This window comes from Vicugna pacos, chromosome 1, assembly GCF_048564905.1.
Source record: "Vicugna pacos chromosome 1, VicPac4, whole genome shotgun sequence".
Lineage (NCBI taxonomy): Eukaryota > Metazoa > Chordata > Mammalia > Artiodactyla > Camelidae > Vicugna > Vicugna pacos.
This window is the reverse complement of record NC_132987.1, coordinates 115,415,034-115,435,673: the sequence shown is the minus strand read 5'-3', so window position 1 is coordinate 115,435,673 and position 20,640 is coordinate 115,415,034. Positions and strand designations below refer to the sequence as shown.

The window sequence follows — 20,640 nt, the reverse complement described above, 5'->3', positions numbered from 1 at the left end:
TGGGCCGGGACAGGAGTTTTTATTGATCCCTATTTTGCGGGTGAAGGTCCTGACATTCAGAGACTTTTGTGGCCTCTTCAAGATGGCTCAGCTGGTGGCCTGGTGACCAGTTACTCAAAGTCTGGCCTCTTTCCCCAGATGACACTGGGACCCATGAGCCTGGTAGGGGGAGGTTGCTGTGTGACTCGCCACTCTGCTGGTGGAGGCAGCAGAGGGACGTCCTTGACAAGATGCTCCAGCCACCCTCCACCACCACGGTTGGACCAGTACATGGCTTCTCTCTGATGCTTCACTATTTACTCCCTTTCTCATCCTTCTCTTATTCCAGATACTGGCATCAGTAGCCTGTTTAAAACTTGTTCTTTTTGACTTTTTTCTTGAAATATAATTAACTGACAATATTGTGTTCATTTCAGGTATACAGCAAAATGATTCAGTTATACATACATATACATATCAGCTTATTTTCCATTACAGGTTATTACAAGATATTGAATCCTGTTCCCTGTGCTATAAGTAAATTCTTATTGCTTATCTATTTTATGTATAGTAGTGTGTATCCTTTTATCCCATACTCCTAATTTATCCCTCCCCTTGACTGCTTTCCCCTTTGGTAACCATAAGTTTGCTTTCTATGTTTGTGAGTCTGTTTCTGTTTTGTATGAAGACTCATTTGTGTGTTTTTTAGATACCATATATAAGTGATATCATATAATATGTGTTTTTCTCTGTCTGATTTACCTCACTTAGTATGATATTGTCTAGGTCCATCTGTGTTGCTGCTAATGTCAATATTTCATTCTTTTTATGGCTGAGTAATATTCCATTGTATATACACAGCACACCTTCTTAAACCAATCATCTATTGATGGACACTTAGGCTGTTTCCATGTTTGATTATTGTAAATAGTGCTATTGTGAATACAGGGGTGCAAGTATCTTTTCGAATTAGAGTTTTTGTGCTTTCCAGATACATGCCCAAGAGTGGGAATGCTGGATCCTATGGTAGCTTTATTTTTAGTTTTTTAAGGAACTTCTATACTGTTTTCCATAGTGGCTTCACCAATTTACATCCCCACTAACAGTGTAGGAGAGTTCCCTTTTCTCCATACCTTCTCCAGCATTTAGTATTTGTAGACTTTTGATGATGGCCATTCTGACAGGTGTGAGGAGATATCTCATTGTGAATTTGATTTGCATTTCTCTAATAATTAGCAATGTTGAGTATCTTTTCATGTACTTGTTGGCCATCAACATGTCTTCTTTAGAGAAATGTCTATTTAAGTCTTCTTCCCAAAAGTTGTTCCTTTTGAATTGGTATTCTGGATCCCTGGCCAGGAGGCAGGCAGTGCACCCTTGGTAAAGGCTCAAGTGCCTGCCATCCTCCCCCTGTTCCTGAGCCCCACCACATCAGAGCCCCTTCTATGCAAACAGTGATAACAGAAGTAATGAGTTTGCCCAAAGAGGGAAAAGGTCTCTAACGTGAAGGGCAATTAGACAAGCAGGACTGTAAAAGGTCTCCATCTCTGGATGGCTCCAAAACTAATGCACTTGAAGGGAGCAGGATGGAGAAAGGTGGGTTACCAGGACAATGTAGGGGGAAAGACAGGAGGAAAGTGGGGAGAAGCAGAGGTTTGAGAAGGCTCATTTTTTTGAAAGAATGGGAGAGTCTGCCAAGTCTGGGGGTACCTGCCTCCCAGACCCTGGACACAGGGGTGCCTTCCTCTGGAAGCAAGTGTATTGCTGACCTTGCTCTTCATGACCTACATACCTACAGCCAAAGTGTTGCTAATGGAATTTGAAAGGCTTCCACTGCAAGAAGCTAAATGATGCATGATAGGTGGAGCTATTTCAGGGACAAGGTTGAATTGGACCCTTTTAAGGAATGGAATCTAGGGGTTGTTGGACTGGGAAACCCTACATAGGTAGAGACCATATTTTAATCTTCTCTGTGTTCTCAGGGCCTATCCCTGATAAGTGGGTGGATGGATAGATGGATAGATGGTGGATGAATGGATTAGTAGAGGGGTTAGTGGACTAATGGATGAATGGATGGATTGGCATGTGGATGGATGGATGGTTTGAAGTCAAGTGTGAATTCACTCCTGTTGTACCCTAGACCTTCTTCCTCACCGTTAAGTGAAGTGGGTCAATTTAACGATGTCTAAGTCCTCTCCATGCTCTATCATTCCATATTTTTATGATCTCATATCTCTGAGCTGCCCTGGATCCCTGGGCTGATTGGTGGGGCAAAAGGAATAAGGATTGGAGGCTCCATCACCAATACTGGCTCCAAGGATCTAAAGTTCCTAGACGAATCTGATCAAATAGATGAAAGGAATACTGCCTACTGAGACCATAAGGAGACTGGAGGCCCCTCTGTGCATACACCCAGAGGTGTTCCCATCCCCTCTAACCCTCCCGGTGGAGAAAGTCACTGGCTTTGGAGAACACAGCACTTGAAGAGATGGTAACACCGTTCCCTTATCCTCATGTAGGAAAAAGGCACACATTTTGAAATGCCTAGCCTTGATCAACAAGGGAAGATCTTGAGACTTTTTTCTGCATTAGAAACAGCTCCCCCAAAATGTTGATGCTTGAAAAAGTCCCATGATTCACAGTCTCAGAGGTACTTACAGGAATCTTCACCACGTTGAGATAAAATAATTTTAAAATAAGTAACATATATCATTATCCCTTCGAATGATTTCCAGATTAGAATGCTTAAGCATGGCCTTTGGGAGATATATTTAGCAAGGAGGAGAGGGAAATGAGTGCTGTGTTAGTTTGAGGTCTCCAAGAAGCAGACACTAAGATGGGATTAGACAACATAAGAGATTCGGCAGGTGGAGGGGGGGCGGGTGGAGAGCACACCTGTAGAGGAGAAGGGGAAGGAGCCAGAATGAGGGGGAGAGCCATGAGACCGCATGCTGGTCTTACTCTGTGAAGGGAGAGGGCAGGAAGGATGCTGTGGAGGTTATGTCTCTCCCTCCAGCGCAGTTCTAAGAAAGCTCCAGCCAGACCCAAGGAAATCCTGAAACCAAAGCTGTCTGTCAGAGGAATCCACATCTCTCAGGACCCACCTATCTTAGTGTCATGGTCACACTTGATCGCTGCCCAGGGCGTGTGACTCCGTGAAAACTCCCCAGTGGACCCCAAGGGCAGCCCTGCAGTCACCATCAGCCATGAGGGATGCACTTTTACAGCTACCACCTTGCCTTCTAGGGGGTCGGGCACTCTCTAAATGCCTCCTTCAATCTTTAGCCATTGCTGTTGGAGGGTGATATTGTCAACCCATTTTGCAGATAAAGACACTAATTGCAGAAAGGTTAAAGTGCTCCTGGACGGTCAATGACTAAGCCAGCACCTAACCCTCTGTAATCGGCTCCCAAGGCCTGCACTGAGAACCAGATACTGAGGTTACCTTTGGGAGGATGGCAGAGTGAGGTTGGGGTATTGGTTTTGGGGGAGAAGAGGGAGAGAAAACGATGGGGAATGGGGGTTAGAGGACTTAGGTGACAGCAGACGCAGGGAGCAGAGGTATCCACACCTCACAGTCACGTGGGATAAAGCCTCTAACTGGCTCCTGGTTCAACACTCACGCATTTAGCATCCTGAGAAACATGGCAGGAAGTATTCCATGTGGCTTATGTGGTGGGAAGGAAGGCAGCCTCCACCGGGGAATGCAGCCTCCTGAGCCTTTTACTTGGGCTGAATTTATTTCCCTGCATTTGAAAGGAGAGATGGAGGCAAACTACCCTTTCAGCTGATCTTCCAAGTGATGAGATGCCACTGCCCCTTCAGCTGTCCCTCTGGGTGATGGGATGTAAACATGGCTGCCGAGCAGGACCTGCACACTCTCCAGCCCCTGCCGGCTTGTGCTCAGGAAGGCAGAGAACAGCTCTGCACATCAAGGAGGAAATGGGAAAGACAGTAGGAAGTAAATGTCATCTGCTTCCTCCACCCAAGCAGAGAGGTGTTCACTCAGAGGCCATGAACTGTGAAAGCCACAAGTTCTCAGTGGACTTTTTGGCTCCCAATTAAGGAGAAATAAGATTCTTCAGAGACTGAAACAACTTGAAAGTCACTTTTCCTAGATACCTTTAAAGTATTTTTAAGGAAAAATCAAAGGGTATGAGTGCTGTGATTCTTGCCAGTCACCATCACGTGGCCCCCAAGGATTAAACCTGGGGCCCCTGGCCACCTTCCCTCACTCTACTAGGATGGACAAGAGCCAAGAAGGTGCCCTTTCAACAGAGCTCTGCTCTGCGTCCCACACAGCTTCCATCTCCATAATGAGTGTTCTCATCATGCCTTTAAATAAACTCCTGGAGCCCTGTCTTGGCACTCAGGAGAGCAGCTGACTTGTAGGGAGCAATCAGTAGTGAGAGAGCAGTGATGGGATGGGCTGGACCTCACAGCTGAGCATGTGAGCAGTACACTTAGACTGGAAATGGAAGAAGTCTATACAGAAAATATCAAATCACTTTGTCATGAAGACGGTCTCATATGACCAGTGGACCACGGAAGCAGAGACCTCACACAAGGGGTTCTTTCCAGGTAGGGGAAGGGTTTGCAGGTTTGGGTAAGATGCTACCCTGGGGGAGCCTCACTGGAGATGACAAATAGGCAACAGGGAGGTACCAAGTGCATTTTTATAATTTCTTATAAATATGACTAGACATTCAAATGAAAATTTCACTGAGAATGAGAGCATATAGAAGTTTGGTGACACATGATGGTGAGGCCTATGGGGCTCTCCTGTGTTGCCAGGGAGAGTGTAAATCAGTATAACCCCTACACAGGGCAATTGGGCGATGGCTAACTATAAATCCACACGCCCTCTAGCCCAGCCATGTATCTTCTGAGAATTTGTGTTTTGGAGACACTTTGGAGACGACAATGTGTACAAGATGATTCATTGCAGCTTCGTAGGTGATGGCAAACAATTGAAAATCAATCCAAAAGTCCATCAAGAACAGATTAGTTAAATAAAGCGTGGAACCTCTGAACAACAAACAACTATGCTGCTTTTAAAAGGAACAAGCGCCCTTTGGGGACTGATGTACAAAGTTCCAGGACGTTTTGTTAAGTGACTGAAAAACAAGGTACAGAATGTTGCACAGAGTATGTTACCTTTTGTGTAGTAAGGGATACACGTATTCTAGAAGAATACCTAAGAATCTACAAAGATGTAGAAGAAGGTCAGGGAGAGATGGGGGCTCCTGGAGCCTGAGATACAAGAAAGGAAGATATTTTAGACTTTTATATTTTGAATGTACAGCATGTTGAAAATTTTAAATTAACAGACTCGTTTGTCTTGTATGAAAATATCCAAAATGGACAAATTCCTAGAAATAAAAAGTAGGCTAGTGGTTTCCAGGGGCTGGGAGGAGGGAGAGACAGATATGACTGTTCAGTGGGTACCGAGTCTCCTTTGGGGGTGATGAAAATGTTCTAGAATAGATCATGGTGATGGTTGCACAACATTGTGAATGTACTAAATGTCACAGTAAATTTTATGTTATGTTTATTTTACTACAATTTAAAAAAAAAAAAAAACCTCTATCACAACAGCTACCTTTCTAGTTTCACAAGCCTTCATTTGGGGATCATTTTTTATCATTTTTTAATTCAAGAAATATTTCCAAAGCTCCACTCATTCTATTTACTTCTGCTCCAGGTGTAAAGCTTTTTCATGAACACTTAGGAGACATAAGCTCACAAGAACCCCTGTTTCATTAATTCATCAAGAGCTAAAATCCAGTGAGTGAAGAGCAGCAGTGGATGAAAGGAAAGTCGGGGGGTCAGTTAGAAGGTTACCAGGCACGGGATAAAGTAGGGATGTAAAGGTCTACGTGTAACCCGGGGCCCTAAACCACCAGCTGCAGGGGCTCCTGGGAGAAGCAAAGGAAAATGTGACATCCCCAGAGTGGAGAAGTGCCTAGGTAACTAAACACACAGGCCCACAGACAGGACATCTTTATTTTCAGGGATGCCGCCACCCATGCCATCCATCTGTCAGAGCGCTGAGCGGGTCCAAGTCTGTGTCAGCATTCCTGGCTCTCCAAAAAGCTCCATGTGCAAGCTGGTGGTAAACTGACTCCTTACCAGGTCACCTGGCCAGACAGACGATTATGATGAACCAAATAGACTGACAACTTCGGAACAGAATCAGCCCATTTGAGCTGGGATAAGGGAGTTGGATCAGGGGATCCTGTGGCTGCACTGACATCCATGACCTACTAAGAAACCTAATTTCTGGATATGGTTGGCAAGGGAAAGGGGAGATAGTTTGTAGACCAGAATTTCCCCACCTATTATCTCATTTGTTCTTTACAACCAACTTATGAGGAAGGGATTCTTTTCGTGTCATTGAATAGGCAAGCAGTACTCTAAGGGTTTAAAAGTGGCTTCCCCAAGTTTCTCCACCTGTCAAAACTCAATTCAGATCATAGCTTGAAATCCTGACCTCTTTCCAACATGCAGTATTCTCTCCCACAAGGATCTGAGCGGTGTGAAGCAGAGGTGTGTGTGACGCAAAGTTCACAACTTGTTGCAGGATGTTGAAGATACCATGTATCCTCTCTCTGGCTTAGTTTGCCCACTTGTAAGATGAAGACAGTAATGCTTACTTCGTGGGACAATCGTGTGTATGAGAAAAAATAATGAATTTAAAACAGCAGCACAATGCCTGAGCCTGTACGACATTAATGTTAACTAGTGTTATTTTCAAAAATAAGAGTAGTTGTAACTGTGATAAATAAATTTGGTTGATAACAAAATAATTATTTCTGATTAATAAGAAAATTCTGACAACTAGATTTATCCTATAGATCACAAATGGATAATTATGTTTCAAAAATTAAAACACAATAAATGCCCTGAAGCTGGATACTCAACTAGATAATTTTCTTGGACAATCCAGGTCTTTGGAGATCTAGTGGGGATCATTATGAATAGCAATTTTATTTGCATGCAGATATGCAGATATACAGAGTGATCCAGGTAATAGAAATGGATTATAGAGAATTTACAGTTGCGATTTGAAAATGCAAATGATCGAAGAAGCCAATCCCATTTTAATCCCACTTCACACACAGAAGAAAAGACAAGCCTTGATGAGGCATGAATTCATATTTCAACCTTTTGTGTCCATTTGCTGTTTGCTGGATGCTTTTCCAAGTTCAGAATCAGCCCAAGGCTCTTTGAAAAAAAAAAAAAAAGCCCAGGAAGTCTGCTCAAGGGACATGCGAGGCTGCACAGTTTCCCAGTTGCCTGAATCATGCCAGATTGCTTGAGGCTTGTACTGTGGTGAAGTCTGAAAATATTTCATCTTGTCCTCCTGGACAGAAGGTTTCAGAGTTCATCACTGAGCAATGGACCTACAGCCAACCATCCATTCCCCTCTGTCATTGAGACCAGCACCTTAGGGTCCTCAAGGAATGGAGAAATTCAGTCTTGTAACTTCCCAGCACGAGCTGTTTGCCCTAACCTGACCAGTCTCAGGTCACTGTTGCTGTTTCTAGAGCTCACCAAGCCCTCATCTGACTGCTAATTCTGTCTCCCTTTCGACACTCCCAACCTCACCTTTGCAGCCCAAATTGTTCCCAAACTTATACTGCCCTTGATGTCTGTAACATTTAAGGATTTAATCATATTCTGCCTTACATCTCAATATAAATGTTCCTTTTATCTATGCCATGTTCCCATCTGCTACATGAAGGAAGAAAGATCTATGTCTTTCTGATTCACATGGCACCAAATGTGGAAGTGGACACTCAAGAATGAAGGCATAAATGAATAAAAGAAAGTGTGATGGAAATCACTGCTCATCACTCTACTTGTCCACAAATAACGAAAAACATTAAATTGACCCCAAAAATGTTTGAGTTACATACCATACATAGTACAGTGCTTCTCAAACTTGAGCAAGCACCATAAATCCCTAAGGAGCTTGCTAAAATACAGACTCCAGAACTTCTGACTCAGTAGGACCAGGGTGGGACCCAAGAATGTGTGTTCCCAGCAAGTTCCCAGTGATGCTGATGCTACTGATCTGAAGGACCACAGTTGAGAAACACTGCCTTGGTTCATGATCCTCAGCTACAAATCAAGAGGTTTGGATACTGATCCCAGCTCTGCTGTAGGTAGCCAAGGGACTCTGGGATTCCTCATTTGAAATGTTCCTTGTATGAGTGCCAATATTACTTTTAGCTCTAAGGTTATCTGAGTACAAAAAGTATAAAGTACCTTTCCTTGTGTCATCTGCAATGCTATAATCCTCATGAAATTTTAGTCAGTAAAGGCACTAGTGAAAGCAATGATTGCTTATCAAATCTTGGCCCCACAGGAGTTCAACTCCAAGTGATGCTGGGTTCCACTGAAAGGCTAAAAGAGGAGGAAACTAAAACTAGGCAGGACAGAGACTTATGAACCTGACAGAGGCATGAGCAAGCTCTGAAGCCAACGCAGATTCTTTCATGGCGTTAGAGCCTGATCTGCAATTTGGTTGCTCTCTGTGGGCTCCAGGCCCTGGAGGATGCTGGGTTTTTCGTAGGAAGCAGGAGTGGCAAATTCCACAGAACCCAAAGTTGACTCAATGGTCAATGACCTGAGAGAGGATGATCAGATGTCATAGCCAACTGGCTCTTCTCTGTCTTTAGGATGGATCAAAACGTTTCCAGATAAGTGGTATCTATTTGGATTTAGGCATCACCAATTAGGGGGTCTCTCTCAAAACTGGGATTTCCACCCATGACTGAGTGTGTAAAAAGGTATCAGTCCTTGGGTGTCTTCAAAGGGGAAGAATTACCAAGTTTGGTTTCATATCCTCAAAGGGAAGGGCAAGTATGGAATAGTGACCTACAGAGATGTAGTTCAAATGATGAAAAGCTGTCTTCCCTGTGGCTATCTTCAGGAGATGATGGTGTAAAAATTTAGAAAACTTTGACGTGATTGACACTGACACTTAATGCATTTCATGCATGATCTATTTGTCACATTTGTGTTGAGTCAGAATTTCCAGAGTTTCAGCAACTGCCTGTCCTCCAACCCTGCCAGTCTCCAAGACTTAGCCTCAGCCATTCTTGGGACACTGGCCATTGAAGAGCCAGCACTATTGCCTCATAAGTAAAGTCAACATCCTTCAGGCCTGGAGCTCCTGACACACACTTTTTGAAAAGCTCATCTTTGCAAAACCAGCCCTGGGAGGTGAATGCAGTGTGTCGCTTCTCAACCATAAGTGACCAAGTTAAAAGTAAGGTGGTTGATATTCTGTCTTTAACATTTTCTATTAGACACTGTTCATCTCGCCTCTGGCTCTTTAAAAAATTTCTTGGTTAAAGTAATTTTAAAAGTTAGTGGTTAACCAGATAGCTATCAACATAATGAACGTCTGTGCAGCACCTTGCAGTTTTCAAAGTGCTGTCCTATGAAATATCTCACGTAATCCCACCTGCTTTGTGGTGACTGACTTCTCTAAGGATGTGTGGTCGTGCTGAACGGTGGCTCACAATCTAGATGACCAAATGGAAACATGTGTAAGTGGGAAGGCAGAAAAAGGGTTGATGCCTTGCAAGGCTCTTCACATGCCTTCTCAGCTAAAGGAAGTGAATCAGACTGGACGTGGGTGCCCTGGGCTTGGTGAGGGCTTCAGAGTGACCTGAACCCAGAGGGGAACTTTTCGCAGGATCCCAGGTCAAGAGGTCTCCTTAAGGAGATTCTTCAGGGACAAAGAGCACCTGGATCGGAGGTAGGCAGTTCACATTTATAATGTTTTGGAGTCATGTAGCTCTCAACACTGTGTTTTAGACAAAGTCAAAATGATTTTATTTCCATTTCCTCTTATAGTCTGAAAAGGACAAGTGTGCTCCTTTTTTTGGCCTTGGGGAGGAAAAGTGGCTTGTTCAAGGCCTCTCCGCCAGTGAAGTGGCTTGATTTCCGTCCCAGCTCCCTGCCTGAGGCTGCTCTGCGTCTTGAGGCCTCACCCAATAACCAGGAAGAAAGCATATCAATCCCTGCTTTGACCTCGCTTTTCCTGTTTTTGTGCATTTTCCTCTACTTTCTCATAACAGTTCCAGGATCTGGGAAGGAAAGGTCTTTCCCAGAGGAGCAAACCGTGACTCAGCAAAATTAAATGACTTGCCTAAGTCCAAACAGCTCTTTGTCTAGTTATCTTAAGACCAGTTAAAGAAGGTAGAGGGACCGGTGTGGAAAGAAACAGCAGGCTGAGGATATGCTGATGGGGAGTGGAAGAGGTAGGCGTGGGAAGGGTCTTCAAGAAATATCTACCACTATTTGGGAGTCTCAGTACCCTTACTGGTCACACTTATACTCCTCACCCAGGTTAATTGAGTCACTTCTGAAAGCATTTTAAAAATGGGGAAATGTTAATTTGGCTTAAAAAAATGGGGAAATGCTATGTCCCTGAATAATCTTTTTATTATCTTAAAAGTTCATTGAAAACATTAAATACTAGGGCCTACTGCTTGTGATGGTTAATTGTCCAAATTAACCCATATCTTCCTGTGTTGACTCCTGGGGCAACTTAAGATCATCCTGCTGGAGGAGACCGACACTGACCCCAACACTGACGTTCATCTCTACGGGGTTAAGATGTTGCAGCAAAGTGTGTTACAGCTCAGTTGTGACAGCAACCTGGATCCTGACTAGAGACACTTGGAGGGTTGGAGAACTCAGGTTTATTACACCATCAGGCCCAGAGGAATTAACACTCCAAGCTCTGGACCCTGTTTGTAGGTTTACACAGGCTTTTATAGGCTTCCAGTCTAGACTTTGCAACATCATATGCAAGTAAGGTTTAACAAAGTTGACTAATCAGGAATGAGCTTTTTAGAAATGGACCAATCAGATGTGATAGAAATGGACCAATCAGAAGTGATAGAAATGAACCAATCAGAAGTGATAGAAATAGACCAATCGGTAGTGGGCTTTAAGCAAATGAAGTGTTACAAATGGACCAATCAGGAGTTAGCTCAGGGAAACAATAGAATCTTAGGGTAAGTTCTGCTTTCCTAGAAGCAAGCCGTTTTAAGAGGCAAAAAGTGAGATAATGCTGCTGGGCCAGGGAACTGGATGGTGCTGGCAGGAAAGTAGTGGCCCTGCCTGGGGGTCCTGCCCTCTTTTCCATGGGGCTTCCCACCTCAAAGACAGTCATTGCGACAAGGTTTCTGAAAGTGCCCTATTAATCGTTTATTAAATCTCTGCTGGCTTCTGTTATGCATTTGTATTTTCTGCCCAACAAAGGATATATTGTTCTTTCCTAAGATCCCTTGATTAAAAACCCAAGTATTGAGTAATCTCACTGTTCCCACTATTCTAAAGTCTCCCCCTGGCCCTTGACTCTCATCCACTCCAACCTCCCCCTCTACAGCCCTTCTGAAGATCTGGATCTGAAACCACATCTGTGTGATCTTGACATACACGCACGTATCTGTACCAACCATAGCCCAGAAGGCCTCAGACAGAAAGGAAGGGAGGGGAACGCAGGGTAGTTAGGAGTTGCCTTTGTCCTGTTACTGCTTGATTCTACAAAAATGAGCTTCAGGTATTAACCATTAACCAGGTTCTGGGTTCTAGAGACAAACTTCCTTTCTTAGTTGTTATACAGTGTGCGAGAAGACCAGGACCCACCAGCCTCCTCAGAGCAAACTGGGAGGGCTTCCTGTGATCCTGGGGGGTAAGGACCGAATTTCTCAGGGTATCAAATCGCTACAGTGCTACCCAGCCCCAAACCACCAGGCAAACATCACAGGGCTTCTGTGGCTGATTTCCAGGGCTAAAGACCCCTGCATTGGTTTGTTAAAATGGTGGTCCCACAAAGTCGCACTCCAAATCTTACCTGTGAGTGCCATCACATTTCAGAAACGTCTCCTCTTTGAAAAATGAACAGAGGTTGGGGAGTAGCTCAGTGGTGGAGTGAGTGCTCAGCATGCACAAGGTCCTGGGTTTAACCCCCAGTACCATTAAAAAAAAAAAACCTCAAAAAAATGGAAATGGATCTTTAGATTTCTCAGAAATACAAAATAGAACCTCTCTAATAGGAAAGTAATATCACTGAAATTTCAAATACTTTGACTAGTGATCTAATCTGTTCTCCATTGCCAGACAGAGCCACCCTAAGATGTCTGTGAGAGATGAGATGCTTCCTTTGTCAAGATCTCCTGCGGTGGGGGGGAGTCACACCCCCTCCATTGCAGCCACTTCCATTTCTAATGATTGATCGTCTCCGGAAGTGATTACAGAGTGAGGGCAGATCCCTCCTGGGCTCATGGAGAGCATTTCTGGGTTCTGGTCCTGAGGGCAAGGTCAGCACACGCTTCCCCTGAAGACCACATTCTTGGGGAAGCCAGAGCCCTCAGAAAACATGCTTACTAATAAAGGTGGAAATCGTTTCATCTGCGAAGACGCACTGTGGTTGAAACTGTATGTTCATTTCTTACCAGGGAAACTGCTTTTATCTCATTCAACATTGCTGAGTCAGATAGCTGCTGAGAACCAAATCAGCATGCCTTGATTGAGTTTAATCTTTCTTAAAAAGAATTATTTTGTTCCCAGAACATAAAAACAAGAGAGTAAGAATAGTAAAATAACAACACCCTCACATTTTTAATGTGATTTAATTTTTTTTTTAAATAGCAATGCTATGTTATTTAATGTCACTCACAAGGAGCTGATCTCCTGGGGTGCACAAACTAACCCACCCAACCCTGAGAGCTGCTGCCTTCCGGCGCTTCCCAGTGTGAGACCGTGATGATGTATGTGGAGGTGGCGGCCTATGAAAGTGAGAAAGTCGCGTCCCAGGTCACCTGCGGATTGTGTGTTGTAGAGAACTAGAGTATTTTACTGCTAAAAGCACCTGGTGATTACACACCAAATTCCTCTCTAGGCAACGAGAAGCCTGAGGTCTGGACCAGGGTTCTGGCCCCTTAGCTCTGGTCTGGTGGCCTTCCACTGGGCGAGGAGGCCTCGCTCGGCTTCTGTGTGCGCACAAGCCCAGAGTTTCATTTTTGCCTCCATTCCCCACGTCAGCATTTCTATTTGGATGGAGATCTCACTTTTCTGTGGCTTAAGGTCCATGGGCCCACGACTCCCAAGTGCGAGACAGCAAATCCATTTCCCCCACAACCCTTGCCACTTGAAAGACGGCCTGTCCTGGAGGACAATTAATCAAAAACAAAAATAATTAGTCTATTCTCATACCTGCACTCCTGAATTTGAGTGGGCATTGGCTTGCTACATCTTAAGAAATTAAAAAAAAATAGTAAGTGCTTTGCTTTTATCCACAAAGGCCCACATTCTTTGGTCTGATATGCTAAAGAATTAGCTTAAATATAATCACACCCCCCCAAAATGTGGAAAGTAAGGGAAGTAAGCACCTGTGTGCACCCCCCGCCCACAACAATGTTAACTAGCACTCAGGGTCTTACATCTCTTTTTAAAACTGGTCATTGTGAGAATTATAGGAGAATTAAAGGCACCTTAGACACAGAATAAGTTCTCAGTGATGGTGGTTATTATTGATTTTTCTGTTGTGACTGTTGCTGTTGCCTGAGCTTTCAAGACGTAGAGACAGAAATTTGATATAAATAACAAAAGGTTCAGCTAAACAATGTGCTATTTAAAAAAAAAATAAAGACATGAAACCATCCAGCGAGCACTGACAAATAACACAGAATGAAACTCAAAGAGGACAGAGAAGGATTCATGTCTTTCGTTTTTCTAAACTGTAGCTTCTCTCAGACTCTGTTTCTTTCTAAAGATAGCTTTTCCTACCACAGGAGAAATGGTGACCTTTTTCCCCCCTTATTTTTAATCTTTACACCTGGCTTTTGAGTGACGGCAGAGAAGGCGAGGGGGTGGGAATCGGCCTGCCTTGTACGTGGGACACTTGGCCACCTGTGCGACGTGGAGCAGTCACAACAAAGCACTGCATTGACCAGCTGCAAAAGAATCCTTCCTTCTGCTCCACCCTATCTCCCCACCCTTTGGCAAAAGCCTCAGTAAATAGGTACGTTTGGTGCCAGGACTGAAGGTCAACAAACTCCTGCTTTGTCAGGGGAAGCTGGGAACCAAGTCAGAGGACTTCACGGAAATGCCATACCTTTTTGCTCCCCGGGTGTTGGAGCCTCATGATTAGAAACAAAAGTGTCTCAGGGCAGTTTGCCAAGAACAGAGGCAGCAAACACTTGCTGCTAGGGTGCGGTAACACCATCTCTGCTGACCTCAGCCCATGGGCTCCTTCAGAATGGCCAACACAGGCCCCCAAACTCACCTGTGACAGGAGGATCTGAGGATGGCCCCCAAGATCCCTAGACTCTGGTGTACACACCCTAGATAACCCCCCAACCTTGAGGGGGGACAGGACCTCAGATATGATGGAATACCACCCCTGTGATTGGGTTACATTATATGGCAAAGGTGATGGCATTTTGCATTTCTCACGAGAGTCCTTGGTCAATGGACTTTAATTAGGGACGTTATCCTGTCCACATGGGCCTGACTTCATCACTTGACTTTAATCCCAAAGGAGAGTATCCTGGGTGGGCCTGCCCTAATCAGATGAGTCCCTTAAAAGAGGGACTGGGATGGAAGTCAGAGATTTAAAGCAGCAGGAACATTCCTCTGTTGGCCTTGAAGAAGCAAACCTTAAAGAGAGAGCCACGTGGCAGCGGGCCTCAGTCTTATAACCGCAAGGAACTGAATTCTGACAACAATCAATCAGCTTAGAAGTGAACCCTGAGCCTCAGAGGAGAATCACAGTCTCACCGACATCTTGAGTTCAGCCTGTGAGACCCTGAGCAAAGAACCCAGCTGTGCCGTGCCTGGACTCCTGACCCAAGGAAACAGTGAGATGATAAATGAGTTAAGCCCCTAAGATCGTGGTCATTTGTTAAGCAGCAGAGAAAACTGATACAGTTGGCCCTCTGGATCTGGAGGTTCAGTTCCTGGTTGGCTGAGTCCACAGATGTTGAACCCTTGGACATGGAAGGCTGGCTCTGTGAGGCCAGTTTTACAGAAGGGACTAGAGCATCCAGGGTTTTGGTATCTGCAGGGGTCCTGGAACCAACCCCTCCATGGGTATCAAGGACGACTCTCCATCATCCTGGGACCTGCAGAGAGAAAATGTGCCCAAGTTTTCATTTCTCCTTATCCATGTGTCCTGTTCCCACTTTTCCCTGTCAAGGTGAACGTTCAAAGTCCGGGCTTGTTTGACACATGGGCAAAGCAGACTACCACATGGAGGGGGCGGGGGTGCCGGGAAAGGCTCCCACGACCTCTGCACCTGGCTGCTTGGGTTGGTGGAGGTCTGTTGACCATGCAGAATGTGTTCTGAGAAAAGGTCCCATTGTGGGGGACTCATCCTTCCTTCGTATTACAGGATGGGATGATTAGCTATGGCTAATTTAGTCAGAATGCATCGATATCCTAAATTTGAAGAGTGGCTCCACCAGAATACAAAACATCCACAAAAATCCTTAAAGCAGGTAGCTAGACGGGTCTGAACTCAAAACCCAGACTTGGGCTGTGGGGAACATGATGCTGATCTGGCCTGGGAGCCTGTTCCCAAGCATTATTACTGGTACTTAACTGCCTCATTGGCTCAGGGTTTACAATTTAATAGTTGGAAAGGACACGGAAGATTATATCATCCAATCCCTGAGTTTGGCAGATGAGGGAACGGAGGCCCTGGGAGGTTAGCTGTCCTTCCCAAAGACCGCCCCCCTCCCATCCAGAAGCAACAGGGGCAGGACCAAAACTCAGGGCTTTCAACTGTTTCCTGTCTTGTCACCTTTCCTCTAGCGCAAATGACCACAGGCGGTGCCTGTTGGTTAAATGGTCAGCTCTCTCAAATAGACCAGGGCGCAGTCTGCACCTGGCGGTCCCTGCTCAGCTGGAAGCATGACACCGACTCTCCTGCCAGCCAGCTCGCCTCTCTTGAGCTGTGCGGTCAGCTCTAGAGTGGCTTATTGCTAAGCAATGACAAGGTGACTCAGCCATTCCGAGACCCGAACCTCACCACGTAGGTAAGTTTCCTGTGGCGGCAGTCACAAAACACCACAAAGGGGGTGGCTTGAACAACAGACAGAAATGTATTCTTACTGTTCTGGGGGCCAGGGGGACACCACATGCGCCTGGTCTTCCGACACCCTGAAATGCGGTCACATATTAAACCCAAAATCAAACGTGTGACAGGAAACTGGCCATACTGAAGAATTCAGAATTAAACCACTGTGTGGAAAGGGAAGTCATTTTACACTGTGAACAAACACCCCCTGACTTAGTCCTTTCATGTCCCCAAGAGTTTGTGGCTCTCATGTTCTTAGGATGGTGCACACTTTGGTTCTCTCAGCTGTAATATAAAAGAAAGATTGGAGTTTTTCTTATTTAAAAAAAAAAAACAAAACGATTCTTTAAAACTTTTTCCGAAGCTTAATTATGAGCCATGGAAGTGGGGACTGAGGCGCAGGATGTTTCTGGTCAGTGATTAAAGCAGGGATGAAAGGGAGACCGGACCTCACCCTGCAGGGGGTGTGTGTGTGTGTGTGTGCACGTTCACACATATGTAGGTACACGGGTGCATGAGTGTATTGCATATGTGTATGTCTTTGTGGATGCGAATGGGTGTGTACCTGTGTGAAAGAGTGCTTGTGACTGTGTTGTGTATGTGTGAATGTGTGTGATGTGTGCATGTGTGTAGTGTGTGCATTTGTGTCTGTCTGGAGGCGGAGGGCTGGGGCAAACATCCAATTCCTGGGGCTGGTCTCCGAGATCACAGATGATCTATGGAGACATCTGATCTCTGAAAGTCCTTTCCTGGGCTGAATTCTACCATTCCGCCCCTGTTTGCTGGACCATGTCCAGAAAGTATAACTTCACGACGCTCATATATTCTTTTTCAGCCTACATTTGGAGATTCTATGTTTAGGAGTAAAGTTATTTTTCCCTAATTGTCTGGCCCCTTGGGCAACCAGAAGTCGGAATGGAATTCCCTCACTCAGAAAACTTTCCCACAATCAGCCTCAAAGGAAGGCTTCTTATGGCTTGTCCGTATTTGCTTTCTGCGCGGTATGTTTGGAAGAACAAATGCATTCTGTTTCAAAAACCACACTGTAATAAAGACTGAAAGCCAGCTTAACAGCTCTGGAATATTTCTCACCTTCTCACATATAAGTAACTTTTTAGAGGCCAGTGAAGAGGGTGCAGAGTGGTGGGGGTGCTCTGGGAGGGGAAGGCTGCCAGGAACCAGCCCACTTTCCTACAACTACATTTAAAAATGGGACGGTCTGCAGGGCCCCTATTTCAGCCCCCTGAACAAGGTCAGGGCACATGTGTTCTTTCAGACCTCTTTAAGTTTCCATTAAAATGTCTTTGTGGTTCACAATTCAAATACAGATTATCTCTAATTCAAATACTAATCATATCCGCCTCAAAGTTGCTCTCACCGTTTTAAAGGAAGCCAATTTTCATACATTTTATTTCTTTAAATCTCAGTGGGGAATGCAAAGTAAAAAAAAAAAAGAAGAAGAAGAAAAATTAAAGATATTGGTTGCACGTAAACATTTTTATAATTTGTTTATTTTATTAAGGCACACGGAGTTTACATAGATCACTTTAACATCTAAAACTACAAAGTTTGAGCTAGTACCATCAGGTAGCCAATTCATTTACCAAGTTTAAATGTGACATCAGAAAACTCATCTAAAAAACCTGACTCCTAAACAGATGTGAAACATGAGTAATAGTGACATATGCTACCTCCAAAAATACATGCTAATAAAGCGCACAGCCTGGCATCCTGTAAGAGGGGAGAGAAAGTGGCCGTTGTACCAAGGAGCTTGTTTCTCTTACATTTTTCACTCAGTCCCAGAACAGTAACTGTTAACACATTTTACTCTCTTCCAAACGCATCTCCCAAGGAACAGATGTATACTTTTTCTTTTTTCTAACGAGCGTGTAACGTTGACCATATGCTGCAGCCAACTGGACAGGAGGGTTTTCCGGAAGGTGTGCACATGTCAAAGGGACACAGCCTGGTAGATGATGCTCAAACCTGCGGGTCCTGATGAAGATGGAAACATCCTCCCGTTCCGCCCTCTGTGCCTTGAGTTGGAGGCCAGCTCCAGCCCACACACAGCGGCTGCTGAGATGCTGACTCCAGGGATGGTGGAGAGGAAGCCACAGACGCACCAGAACACTCTTTTGAGTCAATAGTTTCCACTTCCTCCCCAACTTGACTTTTTCCCAGAACTGCCCAAGAGTAGTCACCACGAATTTAATCTCCCTGGATTTTCCTGGCTTGACCTTGAAATGACATGATAGAGCAGCAGGAACTGGGTGAGCCCTACACGACATCATGGCCAAAGGGGTGCAGTGCTAAGTCTTAGAGAGCATGGCTGTCGGAAGGAATCAAGGTGTGCTTGATTCACATTTCAACACAGGGCAGGGAGACCCTCCAACATTCGACTGATTTTAAGAGTCCTCCTGAGGCATGGTCTCCGTGAGGGGTAGGGGAGCAGGAGAAGATTGCACAAAAGGAAGCCGGAAGGAGAGACATAGATGGACACTCTCCTCCGTGCCTTCCCTGGCACCAGGGGTGGTGGCATCATGAAGACAGAACAAGGTGGGGGGTGGGGAAAACCTCCACAGCTTCTGATCCCCGCTGGTCCCTGCCTGTCCCTGTGGGTCTGTGGACTCTATAGTTCTCCACCCCCGTGAAACCTGACCACAAGTGTCCTCTCCAGCTCTGTGATCACGAAGTCATTACCAAAGGGTCCCCTCACCAGTCCTTTAAAATAAAGTAAAACAATACCCCAGAGGTGTAAAATTGTGTGTGGTGTGATTGTGTGTGTGAGGCCAAGAGTCTGAAGATTTGGACGACGTTCATCATAAGTTGTCAGCAGTCATCTAAGTGTCGTGAGATTGTTAAGTGAGTGCTTTCTTTCTTTTTCATACCCTCTGACATGGTTTTAAAGAATTAAAATGAGTGTGTATCATTTTGTAATTACAAAAACAGTATTTTCATTCTGCAACAAATCCAACTACTATTTAGAGCAGAAAAATAGGCTACACTTGATTACGAAAACTGTCAGAGAGACATGTTTTAAAAATAAAGGAGAAACAGAACCTAAGCCTTACTTGCTTTGAAACTTAAAACCTGCAAAACACCTGCCCTAAATATGACAGATACAAGCTCAGTGAGTGTCAAAGACATAAACGAACATAAACTGGATGACTGGTGTGTATAACAGCAGATACAGGTATCATTCAGATACACAGGTGGGTTGACAGTTCTAAGGCTATGTGTCACTTGGTGTTGAGGGGATCATGCTATGATACAGGTGTTGTTAAAATATGGGCATTATTTTGCATAGGATGGTTATTGGAAGGGAAACACGAAGGACAAGCTCTTTTCATAGCCTAGCTCACACAACTGAGGAATAAGACAGAAAACACCCCGGCTTCACTTCATCCTTTTCGCAACATCTGAATATGCATGTTCAATTTCCTGGTCGGCTGGACACGTGTTTGTGAACTCATCCCTGGCATATGCATTGTTCAAGTACCTCCAGATGCCAGTCATTTCAGAAGGAAATTCAAAATCTCTGTATCTCTTGGCCACGATCTGAAAATGAAGAGGAAATAGTCAGAAAGGGAAAACCCGCTAACGTAGGCAATTAGATCAGACAATCCATTCTTTTGAGGCATGTGTTGTGTTCTATTTCTCAAGTTTCCTTGTCCTCCGACAGCCATCCAGCTGCCCCGAATTGCACTTTGAGTTGGCGTGAGGCGTACTGAGCAAGGGACTCGAAAGAGTGGCTCTGTGCAGTCGTGCCCAGTGATCTATCACAGACGACCCTCAGGAGCCACTGGCATGAAATTGCCCTGAACGCCAGTGGATTTCTCTTCGGGTTTCCGGTGGTCTTCTCTCCTGTGTTCTGCTGCTGTACTATCTGGCGCCTAAAGATTCATGACAGATCTTCGGTTTCAGCTGTGCCAGGATCATTGCGAAGTGCCTTCTCTTTTTCCTATTAGCTGAGCCTCACCTCCTGGAATCCCAAATATCTGTGGATGTTATTCCTGCAGATTTCCACCATTGTGTCCCGGAGAGGATCATTTTATTGTGGATGTACCGTGCGTGGGCAGAGGACAGATTCAGGGAAAACAAAAAATATCCTTACCCTCATGGAAACAGTGGACAGGGCAGCTGAGAGTGAACACCATGAAAACACAACATTGTGAGATGGTCCCTTGGGGAATCCGTCACAAAAGAGGGCGTATACTGTTGGAGATGGTGTCAGTTTCCTGGGGTTGCCTTGACAAAGTACTGCAACCTTGGGTGCCTTAGAACAACAGAAATTTATTCTCTCACAGTCCCAGAGGCCAGAAGTCCAAGATCAAGGTGTCAGCAGGGCCATGCTCCCTCGGAGGGCTCTGGGGAAGCAGCTGTCCTGGGTCTCTCCTGGCTGCTGGCTTGTGGGAGTGCAACTCCAGTCCTCACCTGGCGTCTTCCCTGGGTTGGTGTCTCTGTGTCCAAATTTCCCTTTTATAAGGACACCAGTCATGCTACACTAGGGGGCCCAGCCTACTCCAACATGACCTCATCTTAGCTAATTA

The 20,640-nt window shown here is 45.0% G+C and overlaps 1 protein-coding gene across 2 annotated transcripts in view; it reads right to left on the bottom strand.

Moving 5' to 3' along the window:
* Positions 1 to 17,589: 17,589 nt before the first annotated feature.
* CLIC6 (chloride intracellular channel 6) overlaps positions 17,590 to 20,640 on the bottom strand; it is a 37,486-nt gene continuing 34,435 nt past the window's right edge. For both annotated transcript variants that reach the window (XM_031688329.2, XM_072968881.1), the window contains exon 6: positions 17,590 to 19,648. In XM_031688329.2, coding sequence (XP_031544189.2) covers positions 19,487 to 19,648 — 162 coding nt within the window. In that variant the 3' untranslated portion in view covers positions 17,590 to 19,486. The remainder of the gene's footprint in view (positions 19,649 to 20,640) is intronic.